The sequence below is a fragment of the Acipenser ruthenus genome, chromosome 24, assembly GCF_902713425.1.
Source record: "Acipenser ruthenus chromosome 24, fAciRut3.2 maternal haplotype, whole genome shotgun sequence".
NCBI classification, from domain to species: Eukaryota; Metazoa; Chordata; class Actinopteri; order Acipenseriformes; family Acipenseridae; genus Acipenser; species Acipenser ruthenus.
Genome location: NC_081212.1, coordinates 29,639,768 through 29,667,551, shown reverse-complemented (window position 1 = coordinate 29,667,551; position 27,784 = coordinate 29,639,768). Strand labels below are relative to the sequence as shown.

The following is a 27,784-nucleotide window of genomic DNA, read 5'->3' as shown; positions in this document are numbered from 1 at the left end:
ATATTTTGTATGTCATGCAAACTCCTGGGGCAAAATGTAATGGTACCCTTTACATTAAAGTTGCTCTCCAGGTGTGAAGTAAAAAATAACAACTTAAAACCCCTTTCTGCCGTTATGTTTTTGATGCGGTGCATGTATTGTGAGAAATGTAGAGTTCAGACACAGTATTTGTAGATAATGTTTAGAGCCCACGATTTCTTACTTTCAACATTAGCCTTGTAGCATTAAACTCCTACATAAAAACAGAGGTCTGTTTACAGGGAGGCTGACCTTAAAAAATGTTTCAGAGTTCACTAGGTGTTCCAGTGTCTGGTGTATTTTGGGGTCATGGACAGAGCGCTCTGCCTGGGAGTGGCAGGGTCCAACAGCGTTTTCTTCTCAAGGTCTTCAGACTCTCTGGCACTGACTGCGTCCTTGACGGCTCCCTCCTGTCTCCCGTCTTTCCCACAGCATGTTTTGCAGCCCCTGCGACGGGCCCTGCCACAAGATCTGCGACTCTAGCACCATCGACTCCGTGGACACGGCCCAGTCCCTCAAGGGCTGCACTGTCATCGGGGGGAACCTGGTTATCAACATCCGCCGCGGCAGTGAGTACTGGGGAGAGGCATTCTCAAATAGGAGGCCCCGCAGGATCGTCTGCTTCCATACGGGACATGTTACAACAAGGACAACAGCGACACACTGTGGCAGTGCAAGTTCACTTCATGTGATAGAATGTCTGGCCACCAGGTGTCACTGTTGCTAAACCATGTTGATTCTAAGGCGGTGGAGCAAAGATAAGTAGGAAACTATTATAATGTTATAATAATATTTTTCCTGCGAGTTAGAAACCCTCAGTGATTTTCCAGAGTAGTTTTCTAGCTCAGTAAGAGTTAGGATTATGGGGGAAACAGCAGTGAGAATGTCTTTGACTGACCTGCTGATTTGCACTTTGATCTACACAGCTCTCTTCTCTCGTGTCTCTCCCAGATAACATTGCTTCGGAGCTGGAGAGCTTCATGGGGCTGATCGAGACAGTGACGGGCTTCGTGAAAATCCGCCACTCTCACGGACTGACCTCGCTGTCCTTTCTGAAGAGCCTGCGGTACATCAATGGGGAGCAGCGGCTGGAAGGGTAGGTCTTGGGGGGGGTAACCTTCGAGACAGTGGAACTCAACATTTTCCTTTAGAAAGATGCTTGCTGTCAAAATGTTAACTTACTGCCGAGTTTCTTTTTAGTGCTGCAGATCTTATGATTTTGTGTTTAAACCTTTTTTTGTTTGTATGCTCTGCAGTTGGCAGTTTGTGTACTTCTATGATGTTTAGTATTATTCTGTGATGTTTAGTATTCTTTTGAAGGCCCACACACCGGGCTGGGGGTTGGGGGTGTGCGTAATGGAACCCATCCCACCAGATTCCTTCTGAAGAGGGGCCAAGCCTCTGTCTCGCAGCATGCTGAGCAGTGCTCTGAAGGGAGAGATGAGGAGGCTCATCCTTCATCTGTTAATCTGTTTTCTTCTTTCTTTTTTTCCTGCTTTGAGGAGATGGAGCCTCTGATTCTCAGGAACTGAGAAATCTCTCCTCTTTCTTTTTATTGACAATGAGGTGGTTTCCTTGGAAACCAAGCCCATGATTATGTATTCAGTCACAGGTTTACTGGAGTATGTGGAAGTAGTTGTGAGAGACACACACTGAAATGTCAAAGCGAGACACACACACAGCCTTGCTTGCTGGAGTATGGACTGCAGCCCAGCATAACATTCTTATTGCCTGTGCTGTTACAGAAATCTGGTACTGAGAGTGGCAATGTTGCAAGATTCCGGCAGGGCCGTGGGAAAGCTTGTGTCCCTCCTGATTGTTCTCTCCCAGGATAGAGTTACAGGGAGAAGGCTGTGTCTGAGGAGGGCTGGCATTCCTCACATTCCACAGGGCTCAATGGAACAAAGTCCTGTTAGATACAGTACCTCCATTGAAAGTGTCCTTGTCTGTAACCCCTCCCCACCTCACACACACACACCTACGACCTGAACAAAGAAGCCTAGTGCAGTGCAGTCAGGTCGTTTACAAGGCTGTGCATCTCCAGCACCCCGTCCCTTTGTTCTTCATTTTAGAATTAGTCTGCCACCAGGAGAAGCAGCAAAGCAGTTAATAAAAACACATACCGGTACATGCATACATGCATACATACATGCATACATGCATACATACATGCATATATGCATACATGCATACATACATGCATTGTTTGTCATTTCTCTGCTGTTTTCATCTTGCTTTCCTTCTTCATGTTGCCCAGCTCAGTTTTGCTGTACTCTGTATGTCCAGTACTACAGATTCATGTTGATTGGCACATTCTGAGCTTCCATGTTTGAATAAATACAGACGACTCCCTCTCTCTAGTCCAAACTGCCCTAATATCTGAAACCACGCTGCTCTCATAGTGAAAAGCAAGCTGTCGAAACCAAACTTCAGGATAACAATACCGTGTTAAACACTCACAGATGTGGCACAGATTGCACTGCCTCAGAGTCTCCCACTGGCATTGCCGCTGGGATCCAGTGCTGTGTTGATGGGGATCCTCTCTGCGCACCCCCTTGACCGGTCCTGCCGGGCCTGTCTCGAACGCTCAGTTTTGTCATTTTGCCTGCAGGAACTACTCCTTCTATGTGCTGGACAACCAGAACCTGCAGCAGCTGTGGGACTGGGACCGGCACAACCTGACCATCAGAGAAGGGAAAATGTACTTCGCCTTCAACCCCAAGCTGTGCCTGTCTGAGATCTACAAGATGGAGGAGGCGTCGGGGACCAGGGGGCGGCAGGGCAAGGGGGACCTGAACCCCCGAAACAACGGAGAGAGAGCTTCCTGTGAGTGGAGAGAAGGGGGGCTCGACGTTAAGCAGGGCCAAATAGAACCTACACGAGGGCTCCATTTAGATCACAGCAACGCAGGGTATATATAGACACCTAAGCAAATCTCTTATCTGTGACCAGCGGCTTCTGCACGGGGTAGATGGAGTTTGCCTGTTTCAGCTCACTTGGTGCCACAGAGGAGCGTTCTGGAGGCTAGCTGTGAAAGAACCTACAGCAGGAAAGGGACACCAAGACATTACTAACTTGATATGCTTGCACACAGCAGCACAGAGAGCTGCAAACACAGGGATCTACAGTACAGGGGAGAGAAAGACCGCTTGAGTATTTTAGTCTTGTTGTTTCATGTTATGAAATCGTTTGTGTCCTTATTGTTTATACAGGACTCTGTAGAGCTGTATAATGGCAGACGCAAGCAGATTAATTAGCAACACCCGTGCCTTGTTTGATTGGAGCAGTAATATTAATAGGGACTGTAATAAAGCAATGTACAGCACTACTTGTGGGAGGGACTGTAATAAAGCAATGTACAGCACTACTTGTGGGAGGGACTGTAATAAAGCAATGTACAGCACTACTTGGCGCAGGCATTGCACCGATACAGGGGTCACCCCACGCTGAAATCTGCAGAGTCAGGGTCTTCTGTTGCTCTGTGGTTGGAGAGACAAGCAGGAGACCCTACTTTTGCTCAACCGCATTTGGTGCATTGTCACCCCTTTAGTGGGTGACTGTGTTGCCTGACCTCGCCCCCTTGCTCTGTGTTGCAGGTGGGAGCTACATCCTCAAGTTCAAGTCCAACAGCACCATGAAGAACAAGATCAAGCTGACCTGGGAGAGGTACCGCCCCCCAGACTACAGAGACCTCATCAGCTTCATAGTCTACTACAAGGAGGCGTGAGTATCTGCGGTGTACACAGAGAGGGCATCGGGTCAGATCTGCAGCATTGAAGCTGATTGAAGAAAAGAAAGGAGAGAGATGCGAGCAGTATTTAGTGATCCTAGACAGCCTTGGTATGAACGGGGGTCTCTATTACAAGAGGTTCTTTTCAAACTGGTTTTAACCCTTTGCGGTCCATTTATTAATTGCGCGTTCAGCACGCCAGGTCTAATTAATTTTCACACGCGCAGTTAATTTTAGACGTGCTGTTTAAAAGTATTTTTTTTCAGTCAAACGGGTTTAAATGGCCCTGCATATCAACAAAGCACTCACGAGGCATCTCCAGCCCCGCCCCACCCTTTCGTTTGCTATAGCGTTCACCTATGTAAGAAATAAATAATAATAATAATAATAGTCGTACATACCGATCGATCATCTCCGGATCACTCGTTTTATCACCAAACTCCTCAATAATGCGATCCAAGTCATTATTTTATTACTATAACATCTCAAAAAAGCTCTGCAAATGTCAGTGTTTTCTGTGCGCTGATTCAGTCAGCCAACTTGTTTACTTCAGACCGCCCCCGTTATCTGATACCTGATACCATGTATGACTATTCATGAGATACGCCATTTATTTATTTATTTATTTATTTTTTTCCCCGACTTGTTTCGGCTCCTGTCGCTCCCACTCGGCAATTGAATGGTTTTCTCGGCTTTTTCCGGCGAAAAAACGACTAGACACCCGTTTATTGCGTTGCTATAATGATGTCGGACCCAGTCCGACAAAGGACCTGTGAGGAATAATTGCAATGTCGGACCCAGTCCGACAATGGACTGCAAAGGGTTAACCCAGTGCTCCCATTCTGATTTGGCAGCCCTTTAATAGAGCGGCATGGTCGTGGCTCCATTTGCCCCAGAATGCCATTCCACTAGCAGTTTCAAATCTCATTGGCTCCCCACTGTAGCGTTGCCAATGTAAGTGCCTGAGTCGTGTGTAGCTTGCTTTGCAAGCCCTCTCCTCACCGCTCCTCTCCCTTGCTGCACAGGCCGGTCCGGAACATCAAGGAGTACGAGGGGCAGGACGGCTGCGGCTCCAACAGCTGGAATATGGTGGACGTGGATCTGCCCCAGGAAAAGGACAAGGACCCCGGCATCCTGCTGGCCGGCCTCAAGCCCTGGACCCAGTACGCCATCTTCGTCAAGGCCATCACCCTGACCACCACGGAGGAAGGGCTCGTCCATGGAGCCAAGAGCGAGGTGGTCTACATCCGCACCAGCCCCTCAGGTAACGCTGCGTCCGTTTTCACAAGGCCTGCTAGCACTGTATCACAGCACCACACATTACTGTTCACATCTGCAGCCATGGTGCATTTGTTGAAGTTTTTATACTTATTTTGCTTGTGGACAGCGGGTCTCCTCTGTTCACTCCTATTTCAGTGCTCAAGTAACATTGCGCTGCACGTGTTTAATAAGCAGTGCCTAACTTCCTCTCTCTGTTTTGCGCGACAGTGCCTTCGGTCCCGGCGGATGTGCGCTCGTATTCCAACTCTTCATCGAAGCTCCTGGTGAAGTGGTCGACCCCCACCCACCCCAACGGAAACTTCACCTACTACCTGCTCCGCTGGCAGCAGCAGCCCGAGGACAAGGAGCTGTACCTGCACAACTACTGCTCCAAAGGTGAGCTGCTGGGACTGGTTTGTGTGCAGGAGCGCTGCCTTGGAGTGCCGGCAGTAGAGCCTTCTCTGAGCTGAAGGCTCTGCATGCGTAAACAGCTGCATTAAGATATCTCAATGGAGAGGCTGGGAATCAGTGATGCATGCAGAATTATTATTGTTGTTTTTTTAATGCTTCTTCTCATCCTTGAATAAAGTAACTAGTTTGTCCACACAAGAGCAGTGGACAGTCCAAGATTGCTCTTAATCCATCAGTAAATAGTTCCATGTTAAACCCTTGGCAGGGGCTCGGCTCAGTCCTGAAGGTACTGGACGAGTTGGAGAGCAGGGAGGAGGCTGGTAAGGAATGCTCACAGTTTGCAATTGTTTTCCCAGAACTGAAGATTCCCATCCGGATTCCGGCAACGGGGGCCATCGACCCTGACGAGGACACGAACCCCGCGAAGACGGAGTCGGGAGGGGGGGACAAGGGCCCGTGCTGCCCCTGTCCCAAGACCGAGGCCGAGATCAAAGCAGAGGCTGAGGACGCCTCCTACCGCAAAGTCTTCGAGAACTTCCTACACAACTCCATTTTCGTGCCCCGGTACGCTAAACTGTTGGGTCATGTTGATCGTCATGTGTACACATGTCTCTGAACTGGAGGGTTTGCATTACTGGAGAGGTAATACAGCAATCCAGAGACCCTGTGGTGCCCTGTCCCGGCGCTACCGTACTTCATGGTTTTGTTTTATTTTCAGGATGTCACGATCAGGAATCAAAAAAAAAAAACAAACAACAAAGAAATTTGCATGCAGAGAGAAGCCGTGTCCAGAAAGGGGTGTCTGTGGTTCCTAGCACTGAAGCATAGTGACATGTGCATTGCATTATCCTCAGCTTCGCTAGCGGCAGCGAATGTCTTCCATCCCCCACACTGTGAGAATGTGATACAGGAACAGATCAATGACGCTTAATGCCTTCCAGTTCTCTTTTAGAGGCCTTTTCCAAACTGTATTTACAGAAGACTACATGTACCTGACTGCTCCGAAACTGGGTTGTAAAAATCGGCCACATTGATTCATTTGTGGTAGAAGTAAAAGGTCTAGCAAATCACAGTACAGTTTAAAAGTCTTTTTTTAAAGTTTTTTAAAAAGTCTTTTAAAAGTTTTTAAATAAATCATACTGGGAAAATCAATAAAAAAATTAAAAGCAAGGGAAATGTCCTTTGTTGTAGACTCCTTTTTTTTTTTTTTTTTTGAAGTCTGGCTCTCGAGGAATAGGCTGACGTCAGAAAGCTGTCGGAAGCCCGATGCGTGTTTGTGAGCCCAGCCCCCGAGCCAATAGAATGCTTTACTGGGAGCAGAGCCTGCGGGAAACAACAGCCTCCCAGTTTCTCAGAAGTTTAACAAGTTCTAGGTTTGCACAGAGAAGCTGAAAGAGGAGGACATGTTTTCCATTCTGTTTTTCTTTCTCATCTCCCCCACCCCGACTCTCTTTGTCCGAGATGTTTGGTGTGACTGGTTGCCAGGAAATGTACAGCAAAGCCATCTGAAAATGAAAATGTCATTTGAAAGTGAATGCCTTGTTACAGTAAACACAAGTGAAGGTATTCAGACAGGTTTCAAATGCATTCATTTTATTTATGTGCACAACAAAATCCTCCCCACTCTGTAATTGATGCACAAAACTCCTTCTTGACAACTTGCAGCCAATATGGTGACATGGAATCGAGGGCAGAGAAAAAATCTCTCCAGTAAAATGAAAATGCAGACTTTCCTGTTTTTATTGAGCTCTAGCAAGCCGCCACGCCTAGAGGTGAGCATTTCTGAGAAGCTTCTGAAGCCAAGCTGTGCCACTGAGCCGGCACCACAGCGTCTGGGGCAGGGATTGTGCGCTTCCTGTTTTTTTTTTTTTCTGCGTCTGTGTTTGCAAGTTCAGGCAGGGTTCAGGGGCGAAGGAAAGCTGCAGGTGTGGCAGTGGAATGAATGCAGGGGCTGCTTGTGAGAGGGAGGGTCCTGCTCTAGCCAGTTCCACTTATTTTAAATCCATTCCCCTGACCAGGAGAAGGTCGTCTGTACGTCTGTCAGGGCTTCATTCGTTAAGAACCTACATCACCGTGGAAAGACAAGCTGGTCGTTTTATAAATAGAAAGAACAGAGCAGTACATTGTATGCCTTGGCATTGACACGGTGTGTCTCATTAAGAAGAGCCCCACTTACACCGACAATGCTGCATAGACTCCAAGGATCATGGGGTGGAATACCCGTCACGGAATGCAATATTGCTGTCAGTTCTTTCTCCTCTTTTTTATGATATTTATTGATTTATTTGACCAGATTCCTTCCGGAAGCATGCGGATCACCATCTAACCCAATCAGTTTAACCTCCCACCTCATTTTCTTTCAGTGGGATTTGAAACCCTGAGCTGAGTTCAATGTAGTCTCTGGTACTGCCTCGCCTCTCTGCTGTGCTCTGGGTTTGTCATTGCATGTGTTTACAGGGCCAGCACTGCGCTCACACTCTGAGACGCAGCCCATCACCAGTCAGTGCACCACCACTGGATCAGAGTCGGCTCTCACTCTGTTCTGAACAGCTGTTGTGAGGAGGAGGCTTCCCATCTCACACAGTAATTAGAGGGGGTTTGAACTCACTCAAGCTGTAGGCAGAGGAGTTCTCCATGTGCTGTGCCCCTGTATATCTGAGCATATTTCCTTACAGTATTGCAGCTGTTAAAACCGGTCACAGTGGTTGCAAGTGAACTGCAAACCAGGTTTGAAGTTATTGAGCATTATGGGATGGGCTGGTGGAATAAGGACCAGCATTCAAGAAGGGAGCCTGAGCTGTGTGGAATAAGCAGCCCAGTCTTTCACAGTTCTCTGTGGCTTTAAGTTCTCTGTTGAGTACCGTGTACAAGAAAGCTGCACGCATTTCAAGGGTATGTTTCAGATCTGTCTGGTACAAACCCCTGTGACACGGGAGGGCTGGCTCTCGGGGAAGGTGGAATTGAATATTGCTGTGATCCATCCATTAGCATGTTTTATAGAGTTACATGCTGTCTTTTGATTTTGTGAATGAATATCCTGTTTTTCTATCATTTTTTTTTTCTTTGGTTGAATAAACGTAGGACCATGTTTTAATTTTTTCAGAGATCCGAAACGAGCGAAAATGTACACGTCTGTTAGAGGTGGTTTTAGGTAAGGCGATGTGCTATCGAGCTGTCCGCTCTGTCATGATGAGCTGATCACCTGCTTCATCTCGGTGTCACGGCCACTCTCCAGTGAGCACTACATTCACCTGTGTTGCTTCTGTGTTTTATTTCACATTATTCTTGCTTTAATTGATGTATTTGTTTGTTTTGTTGTTTGTAGAATCCTTTTTTTTTAAATTCTATATAGTTCTGTCCCACAAGCTGGATCAAGGGTCTGGCTATTTGTGAGTAAAGATTCCTGAAGAAAGCTTTCCCAGCAGAAATCAGTTTATTTTTAAGTTACTTTGCTATACAGTAAATATTCAGTAAGAAACATAATGACAATCTGAACCCTTTTCTTGATCTTGGTCATTTATTTGTTTATTTGTTTTGGTCATGTAGTAATTTCTTTTCATTTGTATTATTTGTGTGGTTGGTTGGTTGGAAATCCTGCCATTCTGTGAAGCACTGTTCTTCTTTGCCAGATGTCTTCAGTTAATACAGTGCTTGAAACATTTTGAAAACAGAAAAACCTGCTTGCCTGCCTCCCTCCCTCCCTACCTCCCTACCTCTCTCCCTCCCTCCCTCCCTACCTCTCTCCCTCCCTCCCTCCCTACCTCTAACCATTCTGCACCCTGAAGGACAATTCTGTCTTAACCCTTAACATTCCACCCCCTGAATGGCACTTCCACTTTAAAGCTGTCCTGATTCCTGATCCACCCACTTTCCTTTCACCTAACTAACAATCCCACCTTAAACAGCTAACATTTCTGTCTGCCCAGTGACCGGCGCTGAAGTGACAAGACAACTCTGTGCGATGCAGATTCTTATAAAAAAAAAAAAAAAAAAAAAAACCTTAGCAAGGAGCTAGTGGGCTAGTCTTTCACTATTTACTCCAGATGGTTCCCTTCATGGATTTGGTTTGAGCTGTGGGTTGTGTGCTTTAAAAGTCCCGGTATGTTGAATCGGAAGGGAAGGTAGTCCACTTAGCGTGTTTTTTTTCTGGTGCTTTGTTCCACACTGCTGTGTTTTGTTGTGCTGTGCTGATTTAGCAGTTGGAAAGTGGTTTCCTGAAGTGGTAGCTTATCAGTGGTTTTGTGAGCGTACAGTGCTTCTCCGCAAGAGCCTCCACAAGTCTGTCAAACTGTATCAGTTTTTTCTTTCTCATGTTTTCTTTCTCTTTTTCTCTCTCCCTCTATCTCTATCTCTTTAAGCCTGTGCCTTTCTCTCTCGCTCATGGGGCTCCTCACTGTAAGCTCCTCTGGTCCGGACTGGAGTTTGCATGCAGGGTCTGATCTCTCCTCTTCCTCTCTCTCTGCTCGTCACAGGCCCTTGGACCGCAGGCGGAGGGAGGTGTTTGCCATGGCCAATGCCAGCCTCCCGAGGGGCAGCAGCAACAACACGGGGCAGGATCTGGGTGCCAACGTCACAGGATCGGAGAAGGCGGAGCGCGAGTACCCCTTCCACGACACCACAGTGAATGGCAAGGAGTGGACAGAGATCTCACACCTGCAGCACTTCACCGTCTACCGCATCGACATCCACGCCTGCAACCACGAGGTTGGGCAGGGCTGCAGCGCGGCGAACTTCGTCTTCGCACGCACCAAGCCGGCAGGTGAGCCCCATCCTCCCCCTCCGCACGCTGTCGGCTGGGTCTGTCTGGAGGAAAAGGTAGCGCCGAAATGAATATGTGGAGGCGGATTCTGTTGATCTCGGCTTGCTTGTTTAATGAAAAAGGTTTTTTTTTTTTTTTACTTTCGTGGACATGACAGATTACTGTATAAACAATTCGTTTTTTAATATTAACCTGCTTTAGAAATACATTTATAAAAAATAACTAAGACATTATAATTACTTTATAACAAATTCCTGGGATCTTCTTAGGATTTATTTATTTACTTTTTAATTATTTTTTTGAATAGATCCATCCATTGGTGTTGCTTTAGCCGCGTTTTACAGTAAGAATGTAAAATCTTGTGTGTTTCAGAAAAAGTGGATGACATTCCGGGACCAGTGACGTGGGAGAAGTTGGAGGACAGCAGCATCCACCTGAAGTGGACGGAGCCGCTCAATCCCAACGGACTGATCCTGATGTATGAGATTAAATACCGGCAGAGTGCAGAGGTGGGCCTTCCTGTGACGCTGCTGTGCGATTCCTGAACACCGGCTCAGCCTGCAGCCGGGACGCCTGTCATTGCAAATACAGTGAAGCCTTTCCCATGCTAATGGAGCGGCCTGTGGGTCTGCATGCACTTATCATGCATAGACCTGTACACAGGCCTGCAATGCAGTGCTGAGAGTTAAAGCCTGGTCGGTACAGAGGTAGCGACCTCTCATGTGCCAGGACTTCGATGAGGAAAAGCTTTAGATTTCCACTCAAGTGTCTCGACTAAGAGCAGGAACGTGGTCCTTGCAGATCTGATACATATTATTATTATTATTATTATTATTAATTTGGCAGACGCCTTTATCCAAGGCGACTTACAGTGTTACAGGGCAGTACAGGGTTACAATGCAAGATTATTATTATTATTATTATTATTTGTTTATTTAGCAGACACCTTTATCCAAGGTGACTTACAGTTATTTTGTGGAGCGTCCTTATAAATGCAGCTCTTGCTATTTATTGTCCACGCGTACAAACAGTGAATCATTGAATCATGAAGTATCGATCATTCTTGGTCTTTGTCTGTGTTTCCCAGCTGGAGAAGCACGAGTGTGTGTCCCGGCAGCACTACAGGGATCACAGAGGAGCCCGGCTGACCCGCCTGGGCCCAGGGAACTACTCCGCCCGGGTCAGAGCCACCTCCCTGGCTGGGAACGGCTCCTGGACTGAGGCTGTGTCCTTCTACGTACAGGCAAAACGTGAGAGAGAACACACAGCACAGCAGAACACTGAGGAACACGAGCACTCCATTCCATTGCACTGGGGATTCTTTACTTATTGTAGGAGTTCAGAGAAAACACAGCACAGCAGAACACTGAGGAACACGAGCACTCCATTCCATTGCACTGGGGATTCTTTACTTATTGTAGGAGTGAGTGAGAGAACACACAGCACAGCAGAACACTGAGGAACACGAGCACTCCATTCCATTGCACTGGGGATTCTTTACTTATTGTAGGAGTTCAGAGAAAACACAGCACAGCAGAACACTGAGGAACACGAGCACTCCATTCCATTGCACTGGGGATTCTTTACTTATTGTAGGAGTGAGTGAGAGAACACACAGCACAGCAGAACACTGAGGAACACAAGCACTCCATTCCATTGCACTGGGGATTCTTTACTTATTGTAGGAGTTCAGAGGAAACACAGCACAGCAGAACACTGAGGAACACGAGCACTCCATTCCATTGCACTGGGGATTCTTTACTTATTGTAGTGCTTTATTGTTATTGAACAGCTTGTGAGACTTGAGCGGCTGGATCGTAAGGGTACTTGTGTTTTGTACCCAGGCTGCCGTGCTCAGTGTGTGTTTTCTTTGTGCAGCCCCGGAGTATGAGAACGCACTGTATCTGATGATCATCATCCCCATCATTGTGTTCCTGATCATCACGGGGCTGGTTGTCGCTCTCTACGTCGTTAATAAGAAGAGGTAAGAAGGCACAGGAGTTGAGAGGGAGCCTCTCAATACTGCAGCCCTTGAAAGAGCCCACTGAGAAAGGCAGACTGCTACTGGGTATGCTGCTGTTATGTATTGTGGATGAGAGATCCAGATGAGACTCATGCTACTGGTTTCAAAGCCCCTAATAAGAAGGGATCTTCAACAGCCTTAACTAATGTAACATTAGGCTGTCCAAGATTCATGCTACTAGTCAGGGGAACTGTTGAATTGGTTATTGTCGGGTTGCTTAGTGCTGGAAGAGCTGCATGTGCTTTAATAGTCTCTAACCGGTTGGGTCTTGGTTGTTTTGCAACACATTTCAAGCAGGCTGTTTTGCTGCTGCAGCCCCGCCTCATGATGTGCTGTTCTTGTTTTCTTTCCGCAGGAACAGCGACCGGCTGGGGAATGGGGTGCTTTATGCCTCTGTCAACCCGGAGTACTTCAGTGCTGCAGAAAGTGAGTATCACCGGAGCACCTCCATGGGAGAGAATACAAGGAGCTACAGAGAAGCTGAGAGAACAGAGACCTAGAGAGAGACCGCCCTGCAGCTTGTAGACATGATAAACACATTGCGATGTACAGGACAGTAAAATGTTGTCACTGTGGAAGCGCCACTTGAACAGTTTTTGTTCGATAGACGTTATAATAACTATTTTAATATATAATAAATGAGCAGGCTGCAATGCCTAACTCTCCCCTCCTCTCAGTGTACGTGCCGGACGAGTGGGAGGTCCTGCGGGAGAAGATAACCATGTGCCGTGAGCTGGGCCAGGGCTCCTTCGGCATGGTGTATGAGGGCATCGCCAAGGGCGTGGTGAAGGACGAGCCGGAGACGCGTGTGGCCATCAAGACGGTCAACGAGTCGGCCAGCATGCGGGAGCGCATCGAGTTCCTGAACGAGGCATCCGTCATGAAGGAGTTCAACTGCCACCATGTGGTGAGGACCATCACGCCCTTACATAGTCCCACACTGCTTCCACACTGCTCCCACACTGCTTCTACATACTCCCACACTGCTTCTACATACTCCCACACTGCTTCTACATACTCCCACACTGCTTCCACACTGCTTCTACATACTTCCACACTGCTCCCACACTGCTTCCACACTGCTTCTACATACTTCCACACTGCTTCCACACTGCTTCTACACTGCTTCTACATACTTCCACACTGCTTCTACACTGCTTCCACACTGCTTCTACATACTCCCACACTGCTCCCACACTGCTTCCACATACTTCCACACAGATATATGTGAATGTATTACCAAGTGTCCGTGGCTGACGTCTGTCTGTCTGTCTGTCTGTCTGTCTGTCTGTCTGTCTGTCTGTGTGTGTGACAGGTTCGTCTCCTGGGAGTGGTGTCCCAAGGCCAGCCCACTCTGGTCATCATGGAGCTGATGACCCGCGGAGACCTCAAGAGCTACCTACGCTCGCTGCGCTCCGAAGCCGAGGTGAGCCGCCCTGCCCGGGATAAATTTCACGCTTAGGATCTCGTCAGCTTTAGAAACTCTGACCCTTTTAACCCTGCCTTGTTTTATCGTGCTCCCTCGCCACAGAAGAACACGGGCCAGCCCCTGCCCCCCCTGAAGAAGATGATCCAGATGACGGGGGAGATCGCAGACGGCATGTCGTACCTCAACGCCAACAAGTTTGTGCACCGGGACCTGGCGGCCAGGAACTGCATGGTGGCCGAGGACTTCACCGTGAAGATCGGAGGTGAGCGGCCCCCCTGTGTCTGCGTGTTTGTACCCGTGGACTCTCCTGGACAGAGGAATACCGGCCTGTTACACGGGCACAGTGCACTGCTGCTGAGCATTCAGAGCTCTTAGAATAGCTGTAAAGAAATGTCATTATTTAAAAAAGGTAAATTAAATCTGGATCTTTTTTCAATATGGAAATGCTGTCAATGGAAATAAAGTCCCTGTGTATGGGTGTCCTAATCGCAGTGAAGCCCTGATTTTATCAGGGCTGTACTGGGAGAGAGTTTATCTCCCTCCCAGGCGGTAGTGCCCTCTCTTCAGGGTCTCAGTGCTCACTTCCCTGCTGCGTCTCTCTCCTTGCAGACTTCGGCATGACGAGGGATATCTACGAGACGGATTATTACCGCAAGGGAGGGAAGGGGCTGCTGCCGGTGCGCTGGATGTCCCCCGAGTCCCTCAAAGATGGAGTGTTCACAACGAACTCTGACGTGTGGTAAGAACTCGGGGTTCACTCTGACAGAGCCAGGGTGGGACCGCTTTGAGCTCTGTCACATGAAAGCGAGCCAGTGGCAGTGATAGAGAGCTCTAATGATCTTTAATGAACTGTATTAAACCAGTCCCCTCCCTCCAGAAGGCTGCAAACGAGACATCGAGACAGGCGCATCCGTTCAGCTTCTCCCCAGGCAGAAAGGTATTCGGTTGGAGCTCTTCAGGTTTCAGTTCCTGTAGTCCACACTGCATTTAGTACATTTAATTACCAGGAAACCAGCAACGTTTAATACATGAAGGAACAAGAAAATCATTGTTCACCTTCTCTAATAATAGATGAGCCCTTAGCGGTATGTGAAATAAGATACATTGTACTAGAAAACTTACAATTACTAAGCGTCTTGCTGGTTTGGGCAACCTGCTTCCCAGTCCTGCTGATTTCAAATAAATAAAAAGAAAAAAAGCAAACAAACACAACATTTCCAATGCCACTTGTGGAGCCTGTCCCCCGGAAAACAAAAGAGAATTGTTATTTTTATTTTTTATATAAGTAATGCAACACACAGTAGATCAGCTGGTTTATCCATTCACTTCCCTGTCTTTCTCACTGGCTTGCTTTCTCTTGTTGAAATACAAATTCCTCCAGATGTTTCTAAATTACAGGTTAGCCTCTGCCAGCAAACAAACATCTGACAATCCGCCCCCCCCCACTCCCCTCCCCCTGCGCTTTGAAGTCGGGTGGATTATACCCCTGATCACCCAGGGCAGCACCACACTGAAATGACGCTTTTCTTTTTCTTTTCTTCTTCAATAAAGTCTTTATTTAGGTGCAAATCAATGTTGTAATTGCTTTGCTGGGATGCTTTTGCATTGTCTTCAGTCTGCAGCCAGATGTGTTGCAAAAATTAGTCTTTTAAGTCCTAATGAATAGTCCTAATCGTGGTGGTGCTGTGGGAGATCCTCACCACCTCTCTTCTCCCCTCTCTGTGCAGGTCATTCGGGGTGGTGCTGTGGGAGATCCTCACTGCCTCTCTTCTCTCCTCTCTGTGCAGGTCGTTCGGGGTGGTGCTGTGGGAGATCCTCACCGCCTCTCTTCTCTCCTCTCTGTGCAGGTCGTTCGGGGTGGTGCTGTGGGAGATCCTCACCGCCTCTCTTCTCTCCTCTCTGTGCAGGTCGTTCGGGGTGGTGCTGTGGGAGATCCTCACCGCCTCTCTTCTCTCCTCTCTGTGCAGGTCGTTCGGGGTGGTGCTGTGGGAGATCCTCACCGCCTCTCTTCTCTCCTCTCTGTGCAGGTCGTTCGGGGTGGTGCTGTGGGAGATCCTCACCGCCTCTCTTCTCTCCTCTCTGTGCAGGTCGTTCGGGGTGGTGCTGTGGGAGATCCTCACCGCCTCTCTTCTCTCCTCTCTGTGCAGGTCGTTCGGGGTGGTGCTGTGGGAGATCCTCACCGCCTCTCTTCTCTCCTCTCTGTGCAGGTCGTTCGGGGTGGTGCTGTGGGAGATCACTGCCTCTCTTTCCTCTCTGTGCAGGTCGTTCGGGGTGGTGCTGTGGGAGATCCTCACCGCCTCTCTTCTCTCCTCTCTGTGCAGGTCGTTCGGGGTGGTGCTGTGGGAGATCCTCACCGCCTCTCTTCTCTCCTCTCTGTGCAGGTCGTTCGGGGTGGTGCTGTGGGAGATCCTCACCGCCTCTCTTCTCTCCTCTCTGTGCAGGTCGTTCGGGGTGGTGCTGTGGGAGATCACTGCCTCTCTTTCCTCTCTGTGCAGGTCGTTCGGGGTGGTGCTGTGGGAGATCCTCACCACCTCTCTTCTCTCCTCTCTGTGCAGGTCGCACCACCTCTCTTCTCTCCTCTCTGTGCAGGTCGTTCGGGGTGGTGCTGTGGGAGATCCTCACTGCCTCTCTTCTCTCCTCTCTGTGCAGGTCGTTCGGGGTGGTGCTGTGGGAGATCCTCACCACCTCTCTTTCCTCTCTGTGCAGGTCGTTCGGGGTGGTGCTGTGGGAGATCCTCACCGCCTCTCTTCTCTCCTCTCTGTGCAGGTCGTTCGGGGTGGTGCTGTGGGAGATCGCCACGCTGGCAGAGCAGCCATACCAGGGCATGTCCAATGAGCAGGTCCTGCGCTTCGTCATGGAAGGAGGGCTGCTGGACAAGCCAGACAACTGCCCGGACATGCTGTGAGTTAAAATTATTATTAGAATTATGTTCTCCTATTGGGGCGTGCGGGAGACTCAAACATTGTGGATAAATTAACTTTTAGTAATGCCACTGATTCTTTTTCAGTATTTCACCCAAAGGAAAAGTCTGAACTTCCTGCTTTTAATTGGACTAATTAAGTTTAATGACGATGTGTGTTTCTGCCAAGCTGCGAGACTGGCCTTGCTCTTTAAATCAGGACTGACGAGGCCCAGAGGATCTAACTCAGTAAACAGATCCCTCAGGCCCCTTGGAAAGGATGCTTTCACTAAGGGGTCAAGCCTACTTGGCATTCCTGGGACCATCTTAAACATCTTAAATGAAAGCAGTACAGAAAAAAAAGAACCTGTGTCTGTGTGTCTCAGGGTCTCTGTGTGTCTCAGGGTGTCTGTCTCTGTGTGTCTCAGCGTGTCTGTATGTCTCGGAGTGTCTGTGTTTTGTTGGTGGTAGGGAAGCAGGTGGTATTAAACATAGCAACGGATCATGTGATACACACTGCTGCTCATTCCTGCAGTCGTAATGAGCCTGTGGGATTTCAAAGGGCTGTTGAGTGACGTGATACAGAAATAAAGCCAGCGTTTGAGGAATCGCAGGGGAGAAAGAGCCAGCGAGTGACCAGGGACGTGGGATCTGTTCAGAGGGACGGATTGGAAGTGGTTCAAATATGCAGGGAAACTCCCTGTTTTAATATTTGTGCTACTTTGTAATTTTAATAAAAGAAAAAAGAAAAAAGAAAGACACAAGCTTCATCCAGCTCCCACATTGCAGTGGCTGCTCGTGCTGTTGCTGGTTTTCACCTCAAGCTGTGTGCAGTCTTTCTTACTAAGATGAAGTGCTTTGAAACTCTGCTGTATTGGATATTACTGTGCACTGTGATATTACAGGACATATTACACCAGAGACAGAGGGAGGGAGATTGTGTGTGTGTGTGTGATTCAGTGCAGCCAGGCAGAGAGGTTATTGGAGGGGGTTCATAGTGTGTGTGTGATTCAGATACACAATGGATCTCAATGCAGATACACATGTTTGTGTGCAGTGCTTGTCCTTGTACTGTTGTTGTTGTTGTTGTTGTTGTTCTTCGTCGTCGTCTTCTTGAATTGACTCGCTCGCACAGTCAGTGTGCAGGCAGGCGATGTCTGTGCCAGCCGTGTTTTGACCTCACGCTCTCTGCTGTGTGTTCTGCAGGTTCGAGCTGATGCGGATGTGCTGGCAGTACAACCCCAAGATGAGACCCTCCTTCCTGGAGATCATCAACGGCATCAAGGAGGAGCTGGAGCCGCCCTTCCAAGAGACCTCCTTCTACTACAGTGAGGAGAACAAGCCCCCCGACATGGAGGAGCTGGATCTGGACACAGAGAACATGGAGAACATGCCCCTGGACCCCTCCTCCAGCCTGCAGCCCTCATCGGCGTGCCCCCTCCCGCAGCAGCAGCAACAGCAGCAGCCCCCCGCCCCCTCGGCCCCTCAGGGAGGCCTCGCTCCCTCCTCGGTCTCCTCAGCCCTCACGCTCGACAAGCACCCTGGACACAATGCGGCGGCCAACGGGCCCATGCTGGTGCTGAGGGGCAGCTTCGACGAGGCACAGCCGTACGCTCACATGAACGGGGGCCGCAAGAACGAGCGTGCCCTGCCGCTGCCGCAGTCCTCCGCCTGCTGATCCACCCACACACCACCACCACCACAACAACAACAACAAGCCACACAGAGGAGGCGGAGGAGGAGGAACGGGGAGAGGAGAGAGGGAAAGGGCGGTGATTATAAACAAACAGACCGACAAGAGCCGACTGTACCTCAGTGGATTTTTCATTTTTCTATAGTCGTTGTTGTTGCTATTATTATTATTATTATTATTATTATTATTATTATTATTATTATTAATTATATTTGGATAGAAATTTAAAAAAAAAAAAAAAAAATTGCTGCACGGTGGAGAGGCGGGAAGGTGATTGGCACCTTGTTTTTTTGTGTTTTTGGGGGAGTGGGATTTATTTAATAAGAGAGAAAAACACTCCTCAGAGCCCCTGTGCTGCTGCTGTGGTGGGCTTGTTGGAAACTTTTTGCAAGGTTTAAAAAAAAAAAAAAAAAAAAAAAATTTTTTTAAAAAACATAGTGTGTGTGTATAAATATACATATATATATACACACTAATTAAAAAGAGACAAATATGGTGAACATATCTGCCAGCGAATCCAACAGAAAAGCACTTTGTTTTAGTTTCTTGGGGGGGGGGGGGGGGGGGGGGGGGGGAATGAGAGAGGGGCTGATCCCAGGTTCTATTGGAAACATCCCCTCCCTCTCCCTCTCTCTCTCTCTCTCTCTCTCACCCCCTCTCCCTCCCCCCCCCCTCTCTCTCTCTCTCTCTCTCCCTGTCTCTCTCCCCGCTCTCGCTCTCTCTCTCTCGCTCCCTCACCCCCCCCCCCATCTGGAACACTCAATCGACAAGTTATTTATTTTGGGGCATGGCGGGGGGTTCTGGATTAAAGATGTCTTCATATCGGTTTTCCTCAACGTGTGACTAGAACTTCTGCTTTGTTTATTCCGGAGTTATGGGAGGGTGTGTCAGGGACTTCTGTCAAATCTGCCCAATTTTTGAACTTTTATGTTGGTTCCTTTTCTCTCTCTACACCCCCCCCCCCCCCCCCCCGCCCCACTCGTTTTGGTTTGTTTTTTCACATTACAATGAACACAAAGGATTTGAAAGGTTTGTTGTTCCACTGCACATTTCATCCAAGTTTTTCTTTGTCAAGAGGAAGAATGGAAAGCATACTAGAAAAAAACCTGCTGCTTCATGAAAGCAAAAAAAAAAAAGGACCCTACGCCAAAAAAATAAATACCGCAAACAGGAAAAAACAGGAAGGGATGGATTTTAAAGAAACAGGAAAACCATGACGCAACAACCAAGCAAACACACTACAGCCTCACAACGTGGCAGGAGGTAAGAAAGGCACTTGATTCTCCAGGTATTCAAAGACTTGTCAAGAATATCTCTTCGCTCAACAAGATTTGAACATTTCTAACTTTAACAAAGGTCTTACAGTTGTATGTTAGACCACGGATCATTTGCATACATCGTTTTTTTGTGTCACTTTTATAACTTTTTTACAGTTCAGATGTTCATCTAAATGTCTGTACAAACAGAAGCTGCTATTTTATTATTTTTCCTATGTGGATGTAATCTATGAAAGCCTTCAGGTTTAACCCTCTGCAGCCCCGTTCTTATGCTTTGTACTGTAGCGGGAAAAAAAAAAAAGTTTAAAAAAAAAACTAAAAAAAAACATAAAAAAAACACTAAGAAAAAAAGGTTTATTTTTTAATTGCTTTAGGTTTTTCTTCTCCCTCTTTATCCCTGAAAGGTTCATCTGTTTTTGCCACAAATTCTCCAATGCCTTCTATTTTTTTAACGGATACATTTCCTGATGATTATTATTATTATTATTATTATTATTATTATTATTATTATTATTATTATTATTATTATTATTATTATTATTACTAATAATAATAAATAATGATAAATATTATTATTATTATTATTATTATTATGGTTGTTATTTTCTTATGGACACCTTAGCTCCACGTGTGAGCGCCCGCTAGTGCCGCCCTTGTGTCGGTAGCTTGCATTGCGATTGGCAGCATCAGCGCCCCTGTTAGCTGTGCAGGATTCAAACTCAGGTCAATAGAACGGTTTTACTATTTTCAGACATTCTCAATATTGTCCGCTATATAAGTTATTTTCTTTCTTTTTTTCTTATTGTTTCTTTCTCCCCCTCCCTCCGACCAGCCCCTTTACAGCAGATGTTTTATTGTGTTGTTGTTATTATTATTATTATTATTATTATTATTATTATTATTATTATTATTATTGGGTACAATAAGTGATGATTTGGCTGTGGCCTCTAGATTTGAAGCGTGCTTCATTATTTTAATTTGTTTTCTATAAACTTTCATGCTGATATTTTAACCCATCCTTCACCAAAGAAACAAAAGCTTTTTTTTCTGATAGCGTAGTTGAGTTTGGCCAGTTGAGACCCCCTCCCCATCCCCCATGACAAAAGGAAACAAAGGAAGAAAGGACCCTAATGCACGCCCCAGCAGGAAACCCCAGCAGAACCAGCACCTTGGGTATTATTATTGGATCACTGGCTTCAGAGCTTTTACCGTCAAACCGAAACGAGTTCCTGTGCCCCTTTTATCATTTGCAGTCTTGGGTGTGTAGTTTGTTTTGACTGTTTGCATACGTCTTAGTAGGAAGGGTTAAATATCAGTGCATATGATTGTGTTGTTTTTTTGTTGTTGCTTTCAGCAAACATTTCAGTATAGTAGTGGTTTTGATGTAAGATTCAGTTTGTAGTGGCTTCTCTGGTCCAAGTCTCTGTCCTGCATGCTGTAGAACTGTCTCATCGTGGGTTTTTAGGTTTCTTTTTTCCCTAAGAAGTTATTCTATTCTTTTGTAGGATCTTTTTATTCAGTTTAAATCACTGTATAACTCACACCATGAATTCTAGTACCGAGTTGTTTGTTTCTTTTTGGTTTAATTATCGGGTGATCTTCTTCTTCTTCTTCTTCTTCTTCTTCTTCTTCTTCTTCTTCTTCTTCTTCTTCTTCTTCTTCTTCTTCTTCTTCTTCTTCTTCTTCTTCTTCTTCTTCTTCTTCTTCTTCTTCTTCTTCAAACATTTAGCTACCTCATTCTTTTTATGCGTATAAAATGAAAATACATCTCGGCTGCCTGACGGGACAATATTACCATTCTCTACATCCGGGTAAACCTCATTAATACTACAAACCACAAACTCAAGTGTGGGAGAGGAGGGGAGCTGTCTTACAGGGGAGCTCAAAACCTGTTCTCAAAGACACGAATGCAGAGACCGGGGGAGGGAGACTAGTCCTGCATTCCACTCTCTGTTGTGGTCCATATAGAAAGTGTTACTGGAAATCAAGGGATGGGATAACGCACTCCACTGTGGGGCGACAAGGGGGAAGTGATACAAATCAAAGAGCTGCAGTGCGTTTTAAATCCATTATCATTGTGAGCAAGTTTAGCATCTAGAGACGTTGTGTGTGTGTGTGTGTTGGATTTAAAGAAGGAGCCTGAATGTTCCAAGTGCAATGTCTTTTGGTTTTTATTTAACCAGTTATAACCTCCACTACAGATATCTCCCCTCCACTTCTTTACACATTGATTTCCACAACCAGAGATCCTCAGATCATACAGCTGGCTAAAACTGTCTCATTATTATTATTATTATTATTATTATTATTATTATTATTATTATTATTCTAAGAAGAAACGTGTTATTGTACCGTTATATAGATGGGTTAAAAACCCAACCCCCCATGAGAACGTTGTGTGTCTGTCTTTGATATCCGTGCAACACCGATGGGAACACAGTTGAATTCAGCACTGTGTAGATGTTGGATAGATGAATAGGTTCATTGAAGTCATTAGGCTAGCTTAGGACCCAATGGCTCTGTGTAGACTGGTCACTATCACTCACAGACTGGTTCATTGAAGTCATTAGGCTAGCTTAGGACCCAATGGCTCTGTGTAGACTGGTCACTGTATCACTCACAGACTGGTTCATTGAATTCATTAGGCTAGCTCAGGACCCAATGGCTCTGTGTAGACTGGTCACTGTATCACTCAGAGACTGGTTCATTGAATTCATTAGGCTAGCTCAGGACCCAATGGCTCTGTGTAGACTGGTCACTGTATCCCTCAGAGACTGGTTCATTGAATTCATTAGACTAGCTCAGGACCCAATGGCTCTGTGTAGACTGGTCACTGTATCACCCACAGACTGGTTCATTGAATTCATTAGGCTAGCTCAGGACCCAATGGCTCTGTGTAGACTGGTCACTGTATCACTCAGAGACTGGTTCATTGAATTCATTAGGCTAGCTCAGGACCCAATGGCTCTGTGTAGACTGGTCACTGTATCACTCAGAGACTGGTTCATTGAATTCATTAGGCTAGCTCAGGACCCAATGGCTCTGTGTAGACTGGTCACTGTATCACCCACAGACTGGTTCATTGAATTCATTAGGCTAGCTCAGGACCCAATGGCTTTCAAGTCTCCTGCAGCAGGTCAGTTGCATCTGCAGACCAAGGGCTTTTGACAGGGCCTGCTCTGGCAAGCCTTCCGCATTGCCCACGAGTAGTGCCTCTTATCAGTGTTTTCAGGAAGGGTTTTGGTCCTGAAGTTAGAGTGTGGAAGTTCAGTCATGCAGAGGTGTTGCAAAGGGCATCAGGAAGCAGAGACAGATCAAGTGGTGGGGGAAGTCACTGACAGCCTGGTCTCTCACTCTGCTTCAAGCCAAGGCTGATGCCACCGAGCGCTTCGTGTTTTATTGGAGAACTTTGGGGACTTTTAATAATAATAATAATAATAATAATAATAATAATAATAATAATAATAATCATAATGATGAGGGAAAGAATTGCGAGCAGTAGTGTATGTCCCACTGACTGATTCAGACGCACATTCATATTTTGATCTCTAGTAACAGTGATCAGGAAAGTGAGTTGGGTTTGTGGCCTGGCCTTCCACGAGACTCTTCAGAAGAGGTGAAGATGCTTCAGATGGCGCTGCTTTGAAGAGTTTTGTGATGCGCCAGGAATGCAAACTGGAACGTACTTAGAGGGACAGACACTTACCGGAACAATTAAGAACAGCCCCAGGGAACTGGGAAATAAGTATAGCGATTGGAAATTTGGGTTGATGCTCTAGTGGCACAAAGCTCGGCAGAAGTGCTTCTCATAACTAGATATGTGAGGTGAGCTGATCACTGTTCTACCAAGGCTCTGTGCTTGGTGGGTGTTGGGTCTCGTAATCTTTTGTCTCTTGTTTTATTAAAAACACAAACCTGTACGTAGATGTCAGTGCTTATTTCTTCGCTTTCGTTAGTGATGAGGTGGAGATAACCTAGACCTTCAGTCCATTGCTGCTTTTCATGTGATGAAACTGCCATGGTTTACAAGATACAAGTGCTGCCTGATTTCTCTGTCACAAACACACACATACAAAAACAGGACAGTCATGTCCGGTAGATTACGGGTAGTCAGATGACAATAACAAAAACGGTTTACAAATACATTTAGTGCAATTTTAGTATTTACAAAAAATAGTTATCAGTGCATTAGGGACCTGGAGGTGGACTTTTCTTTTTTCTTTTCAGAAAGGTGTATGTGTAACACCTCACTTCGTTACGCCTAAAGAACGCATTGCAATCGTGGGCTTCAAGGTTACAGGTTTAATTTCCAGGCACCAGTGTATTATCCTTATTACATCTGGTATTCCTACATGCTAGAAAAAAAGGGAGGGGGGGGGGGGACGAGACCTTGATCTGCTGAAACAAACGTGTGTGTAGATATACATGTACATATATAGATATACATACATATACCTGTGTGTGTCTCTATATATATATATATATATATACGTGTTTATAACTGTTCCATTTGTGTCGCTGCCACAGCTCTTGTCTTTGTGTCACTCTGTTGAGATGTCAAGGGTCTAATGGTTTGGTTGGTAGCCAGTTCTGTATCTGATGTGTCCTGGTTTTTGTCAAAACCAACCACCTCCAGTTCGGGAGGGGGGGCTCACATCTTTGCTTGTCATTTCTCTTGCTGTACAGTCGTAGATAGAAGATGGTTATTTCTTTTTAAGGATGAACCCCAATCGGTTCTTGTTGGTTGGTATGTGGGTGCCTGTGTTTGAGACAGCCAGTGCTTTACAGTCTGGTGGGAGCTGACACCCAATCACAAACATTGCTGCACAGCTCCTGGTCTCTGATTGGACACCCAATCACAAACATTGCTGCACAGCTCCTCCTGGTCTCTGATTGGACACCCAATCACAAACATTGCCGCACAGCTCCTGGTCTCTGATTAATTGGCTCCACCCATTCTAATTGACCCAATCAGAACAGTGGTGAGAGATGTGGAATAATCTACTAAGAGAGCTCACCCAGGCGCAAACTCTATCTGGGGAGATATTCATTCTTTGTTATAATTTGCTGCCTATGTACCAGCGCATCACCTCTGAGATTTTAAAAAGAAAATACCACCCAAGACCAGACACATGGAGGCGAGAGTATCAGTCTCAACTGTGCAGCTACAGGTACCCCAAACTCATTGTGTATATACAGTAATCTTTTTTTATTTATTTATTCTTTTTTTGGGGGGGGGGCGGGGGGCGGTCAGTAAACCGCAAACGTTTTGGGTTTCTTCCGAATGGATCGGCCAGAGAATCGCTCTACAAAAGGGGCAAGGCTGAGGGCACCCAGTGGTGAAATTGGAAAGAATATTATAAATATTTTACAAAGGGGCTGGCACCTCAACAAGGCAACGAAATACAAGCACTTAGAAAAAGAGTATTCCAGAGGCATGAGAACTAGCGCCTCTGTGTTCCACTGCGATATACCCACCCGCTTAAGCCTCTCTATTTGATTTCATGTTCAGTTTTTTGGCCAAAGCCGACTGCTCCACCATCTCTAGAGCAGTGTGAAATAAGCAATACTTCTGTCACTTTGTGGCTCACTCAGAACCATGTACAGTTAACCGGGGGTGTGTATATCTGTGTATATAAAACACAGGGTAATCAATACAGTCACAACCCATGAGAGCCTTCCTGACCCTACTGGACCAGGAAACAACCCCCCGAAACATTGGACACAAACTCTCTCCTTTCGTTTTCTTTGTGCAGCACATTAATCACTAGCACAGCGAATTTCAAAGTAAAAAGATAGAACCATTCAAAAAGAAATGACTTTGATTTGGTATGCAGACTTTCCAAAAACCCCAAACATGACCATTTAAAGCAAGACATGAAGCATTAAGCTCACTTGTCTGTAGCCGTCTGCTTGCTTTTTATATTGTTCTAATGCAGTGGTAACTGGATTTGAGGTGCTTGTTTTCACCCAGTCCATTGACAAGCCAGTATAATCTCTCTAGTGTATAAACAATGCTTTGACTCCCTAAGAAAAGGGAAGTGAAATTTGACACTTGTGTTGCACATACTGTTTCTTTATTAGGCGCCAGTTCTTCTAGAGGGTTCCATGTATGTGTATACATTTGTTTGTGTGTGTATTTACACACACACACAAATATCACTTGTTTTCTTTGATTTTACCACTGGAAAACCTTATGGATCTGACTTATTGCAAACCGTACACTTTCCATTTTTTTCTTGTTCATAAATAAATAAAGAGCAAGATGGCCAATTTGTTTCATACAAATGACGACTTTGCTGTGTGTAAATTATTCATACATATTCCTGTGTTTATATTAAAAACATGATTCAGTAGATGATTGAACGTTTTTTTTGTATATTCTGTTGTAAGAATTGATTTCTGTTTTATATTCTGGATTCTTTACATTTTATGGGGGGGTTAAAAAACAAACACACTTTTGAACGGCTGAAGAGGATTTTAGTTTCTCTTGCTCTTGCTTTTTTTTCTAGTAGTTGCAGTACTACAAGATTTAAGTTAAATAAAAATAATTCTGTATGCAAAATGTGCTGTGATGTTGCTTTATTTGTGTGTTTCTGGGTGAGTTAATTGGCTTTGAATGCCACAGCCTTCATTTGATTTCAGCAGCCAGGCAAAGCAGGAGCACAATACCAAACCACTGCCGTCTGTCCAGGGATCCAATCTAACTGGCATGGGTTTGCATATAAAACAAAAACATTGTACAGCCCGAAACAGATGTGTAGTAACAATGAGATCTTCACGTCTCCCCCGTATTGGCTCTCTTGCCCTCTTACACACACTGCATTGTGGATTCTCTTACACACTGAAAGTTGCATTGTGGATTCTCTTACACACACTGAAAGTTGCATTGTGGATTCTCTTACACACACTGAAAGTTGCATTGTGGATTCTCTTACACACACTGAAAGTTGCATTGTGGATTCTCTTACACACACTGAAAGTTGCATTGTGGATTCTCTTACACACACTGAAAGTTGCATTGTGGATTCTCTTACACACACTGAAAGTTGCATTGTGGATTCTCTTACACACACTGAAAGTTGCATTGTGGATTCTCTTACACACACTGAAAGTTGCATTGTGGATTCTCTTACACACACTGAAAGTTGCATTGTGGATTCTCTTACACACACTGAAAGTTGCATTGTGGATTCTCTTACACACACTGGAAGTTGCATTGTGGATTCTCTTACCCTAAGCTGCTGTAGGTTTCTGTATCAACCGTTTAAGTGAATGATGACCCAGACAGTCAGATCCAAAGCCTGGTCTTGGAAGCGTCTCCCGGAACACCAGAGGTGGAAACTGATGAATTCTGGGATGCATTGGGAGCATGGGAACGCAGTGGCTGCAGTTGAGCCTCTCGCTCTGGCTGCTTCCCCAGCTACTCCAGCATGGCCCGGATGATGGTTTGGAGGGTCAGGACCAGCCTCCCCACTGCAGCTGGGCTGCCCGAGGCTGGAATGTGGATGAATGCGGCTCTCCTGCCCCCCTGATACAGGGAGGTGTAATAGACAAAGCCACACCGGTACCTGTGAAGGGATTCAGTATCATGTTACAGCAGTCAATCCAACACCTGACTGTGAGAGGCAGGAATTCAAATGGAATTCGGATCATGGCAAGTGCCCCACCTATTCATATGAACAGCTTCTTACTGGAAAGTGAATTTAAATAACAAGTGTATCTCTGCTTTCATCCTTAATCAAAACTATCTGCTTTGGTATAAACGTGTAAATACCAACAGTCGCTGACCAATCAAAAAAAGACAAGTTTTTATTTTATTTATTATTTTATAATGCAATATCTATGAAAGGCCACAAGGTGTCACTGCAGACCGTGCTGCTAATTTGAAGCAGTAAGCCTCAGCTGCCAATGTAATGCAAGCTATGAAAGCACATGCATGGGGTTGCGGTTTATACTCTCCACGCGATTGTTGACTTTTGAAAGAATCTAATACAACACACGCACACTAGACACTAGCACGTGTTAAGAAATGTCTCAGACCAGCATTACGACCCAATAGGACGTTTCCACTTACAAGCCTGACCTGAACCATTGGCTTTAAAGATTGTTTCCACTTATGCTGGTGTGTGAACAGGTCTCTTCTCTCAGGTACAGTGTCACGGGAGCTCCTGCAGTATAAATTAGCTGGTGTGTGCACTGGTCTCTTCTCTCAGGTACAGTGTCACGGGAGCTCCTGCAGTATAAATATCTTCTCCTGTGAGTCCGCTTGGCAGGCCTCAGCA

At 46.0% G+C, this 27,784-nt stretch overlaps 1 protein-coding gene across 1 annotated transcript in view; it reads left to right on the top strand.

The window, feature by feature from the left end:
- Nucleotides 1-18,468, top strand: part of LOC117427860 (insulin-like growth factor 1 receptor) — a 71,902-nt gene extending 53,434 nt beyond the window's left edge. Inside the window, exons 4-21 of the mRNA XM_058999213.1 lie at nt 451-587; nt 970-1,114; nt 2,630-2,844; nt 3,615-3,741; nt 4,774-5,012; nt 5,237-5,404; nt 5,776-5,983; nt 9,892-10,178; nt 10,551-10,687; nt 11,266-11,428; nt 12,057-12,162; nt 12,557-12,627; nt 12,879-13,108; nt 13,517-13,627; nt 13,733-13,892; nt 14,240-14,369; nt 16,397-16,531; nt 17,736-18,468. Coding sequence (XP_058855196.1) covers nt 451-587; nt 970-1,114; nt 2,630-2,844; nt 3,615-3,741; nt 4,774-5,012; nt 5,237-5,404; nt 5,776-5,983; nt 9,892-10,178; nt 10,551-10,687; nt 11,266-11,428; nt 12,057-12,162; nt 12,557-12,627; nt 12,879-13,108; nt 13,517-13,627; nt 13,733-13,892; nt 14,240-14,369; nt 16,397-16,531; nt 17,736-18,207 — 3,241 coding nt within the window. The 3' untranslated portion in view covers nt 18,208-18,468. The remainder of the gene's footprint in view (nt 1-450; nt 588-969; nt 1,115-2,629; nt 2,845-3,614; nt 3,742-4,773; nt 5,013-5,236; nt 5,405-5,775; nt 5,984-9,891; nt 10,179-10,550; nt 10,688-11,265; nt 11,429-12,056; nt 12,163-12,556; nt 12,628-12,878; nt 13,109-13,516; nt 13,628-13,732; nt 13,893-14,239; nt 14,370-16,396; nt 16,532-17,735) is intronic.
- Nucleotides 18,469-27,784: the final 9,316 nt, after the last annotated feature.